The 3,368-nt window shown below is 29.0% G+C and overlaps 1 protein-coding gene across 1 annotated transcript; it reads left to right on the top strand.

The window, feature by feature from the left end:
- Window positions 1–1,626: 1,626 nt before the first annotated feature.
- LOC107462508 (uncharacterized) lies at window positions 1,627–2,260 on the top strand. Its single transcript, XM_016081106.3, has one exon. It carries the CDS (start codon window positions 1,768–1,770, stop codon window positions 2,077–2,079), a length of 312 nt encoding a protein of 103 aa, XP_015936592.1. The 5' UTR covers window positions 1,627–1,767; the 3' UTR covers window positions 2,080–2,260.
- Window positions 2,261–3,368: the final 1,108 nt, after the last annotated feature.

Genomic DNA, 3,368 nt, shown 5'->3' on the forward strand with positions numbered 1-3,368 from the left:
TGTATCAATTTCTTATTAAATGAGAAATAATCAAATGAATTATTTCAATTATTAAAAAAAATTGACAATATAAAACGTAATCTTTGATGGTTTTCTCTCTCAAATTGATCTCTAACATTATATCTTTTGTAAAATAAAGTGCCATTTATTTTTAACGAATATTTATAACAAATTTTTTTTATTCTTTTTATGTGTTATTGATTAATGGTGTGCATTACAAAATTTTTCAATGTTATTAAACATTTCACTTCAAATGGCATATAGTAAAAATTTGTTAGGCAAAACTAAAAATAATAAATTTATTTTGATTATATACTATTTTTTTATTATAATAAATAAATAATAATAATATTTCAAACATTTTATTGAGTAAAAATTAGGTAAAAAAATTGGTAGAATAAAACATGAATGAGAGAAAAGTGATTTTTTTTACTAAGTAACTTCTTCCCTCAGTCGATGATATCTAAAGAGGTGGGGTAAAGTTTGCCGAATAGCATGACAATTGACAAGTTCATATAGTTTGTACAAGATTAAGGCGAACTATGATGAAGTTTGCCTAAAGGCTCGATGAACAGTGGCAGAGCTTGAAAAATTTTGTTTAAGGGGTCAAAAATCTTTAAAAAATATATATAATAATATTTATATTAAAATAAAATTTATTTTGTTAGTTTTATTTTTTGTAGAACAAAAAAATAGAAAAAATAGAGAATGAAAGAAGAGAGCGAAAGATAAAGTGATGAAGATTGAGAGAATTATTAAAATTATTAATATAAATAGTATTATACTATAATGGCATTAAATTTGTAAAGTTGATTTAAAAATAAAATAATAACTTTTTATTAATAACTAATATTACTACTAGTTATATTATAATTTTTATTATTCTAAAAATAAAATAATGCATGAAACTATATAAGAAGCTAAATATTAGTGTTAATTTTATAATCATATTTAATTTGTAACGTTAATTTAAGGATATGTCACTTATTATTAATTTAAAGATATACTATTTGACAAGATAAAAAGTTTGAAAAACGATAAAAATGGACATAAAATTCAGATACATAAATTAAAAATATATCAATTTAATTAAATAAACTAATTTTATTTTTTTAAAATAAAATTACTAATATTTTTACAAAACTTTGGGGTTATGGCCGCTCTTTGCCACACAGAGCTCCGCCACTGTCGATGAACCTGCTTCCAACGCAGTAAAAAAAAATAAACAGATCCTAAAAAAAATAAAATATTTTAATTTTTTTTATTTTATAACAGTAAAAAAAATCCGGCATTTGAGAGCACTAATTGCATTTTTGAAAATTTTCTTTACACCCAGCGCACAGTAAGCATTACCAGCCAATCTTAGCTTAAAACAAAAGATACGTTTTCTAAAATCCAATAAATAAATATATAAAAAAATAGTAGGGACTATAAGGAACATGAGAATGTGACTACTCATAAATAAAGATTGATTTAACAAAAAAAAAAGAAGGTGGTTTACGCGTAGAAAGAGAGTACTAGGATAGGAAAGTAACATACACAGGTAACATCAATTATCGAATATATTAAATAAATTAATTGAAGTTTGCGCAGATTCTGAATTCCAAAGAAACAGTGCAATCAATTCAAAAACCGCCCCTTGTTTTTTTCACCCCTTGTTTCTTTCTTCGTTCCCAAACCACCCCCCCTTTCTTTATATTAACATAAACATTAGTTAGCATACCACAAACTCAGATATCATCACATATCAAAGCAAAGCAAAGAAAGATGAGTGCAACGGGAACAAGAGCATGGATGGTGGCATCAAGCATTGGAGTAGTGGAGGCATTGAAGGATCAATTGGGTTTGTGTAGGTGGAACTATGCATTTAGATCACTCCAACAACATGCTAAGAACAACATCAGATCTTACACTCAAGCCCCCAAATTCTCTTCTTCTGCCTCTGCTGTTTCCAATAAGGTTAAGAGGTCTAAGGATGAGTCTATCAAGAAGGTTATGGAGTTGGATTGCTGGGGTCCTAGCACCACAAGGTTCAGAATTATTCAATCAATCAATCAATCATCAATGCCTGTCTTTTAATAATAATAAACGTTATTATTATTTGTGTGATGAGGGTTGTTGCTACTACTTTGAATTTTAGAAGATCCTTGTCTAATGTAATCTCATTATTCATCCAATTTTGTTATTATTAATGATATAATGGTAAATATGATCTTGACCCCTACACATAAAGAAAAATGGTGGTCAAATTTGCATGAAATTTGTGTTCTTTGTTTGGGTTTGAATGTTGAATGATTACACTTGATTTGTATCTCGTAGCATGTTTGATGTGGAGACAAAATCTGGGTCAATTTGACAAAAATATCAAATTCCAATTAGTGAAACAGAAAAAGCAAAGAATCATGGTGAAATCTTCTGGTGTTTAAGCACTGTTGAACAACAAGTCTTTTAACTAAGATGAGAATAATTAAGAAATGCAAATTGAATTAATCCAGTTTTCCCAACCAGGATGGTTCTGTTTTCATCTTTTAACAATTCATGTCAGCAATCTGAATGGTCAATTTCTTGATTAGATTTCAATGACTAAGGCCCCATCATCAAGACTCAAGAGAATCTCCAGAAAGAATCTAGAGAAGTGCTTGGACAATGAATATAATAGTTAATCCCAGATTAAGATCAATATCAAAAGGAATCATGCAGTGATTTTCTGTTATGACTAAGCTCCCTTACATACTTATATATATGAGAGCATGAGGGTCTGCATTATATACAATTTCACTGATAATGCATAGTTCTGTTTCAGTTTTCTTTAAACACACGTTATCTCTCCTTTCTCCTCCTCTGATTCTCTACTCTAGCTTCTTGCTGTATGCATATTGATCTTGGTATTCAAGATCTCTATCACAGAGATCCTAAACTTTTTGAATGATATTGATACTAACTTTGAGTGAGATGGAAACTAGGCTATTACATAATCTCTGCTATCCATTACTGAAATGATTTCATTCATTGATGTATCTGCAATGATAAGATATGATATACAATACACAACCAATCATCAAGCAGCCCCATATCCATATGATTCTGATTTCTGAGACGATAATTCACCTACTACTCTACTAGCTATGTTCTCACCAATGCATAATCCTCTAGCTAGCTACACTGCTCCACCAGATCCACCATCCATCATTCAATTTTCTTGATATCATAAGTTAATTGAACTTGAACCAAGCAAATCGGGGAGTATAGATGGATAATAATGTTTTCGGTGAAGAATGTAACTAGTATGCATTCGGTATGGTACGGTGTTTTTCTTTTATTGTAAAAAAGTAATTTTTATTCTTCAAGGTAAAACACTCTTCATCATT

This window comes from Arachis duranensis, chromosome 8, assembly GCF_000817695.3.
Source record: "Arachis duranensis cultivar V14167 chromosome 8, aradu.V14167.gnm2.J7QH, whole genome shotgun sequence".
Lineage (NCBI taxonomy): Eukaryota > Viridiplantae > Streptophyta > Magnoliopsida > Fabales > Fabaceae > Arachis > Arachis duranensis.

Excerpts from the sequence above, each read along its gene's own strand:
- LOC107462508 (XM_016081106.3), top strand. The coding sequence starts at position 1,768 with ATGAGTGCAACGGGAACAAGAGCATGGATGGTGGCATCAAGCATTGGA.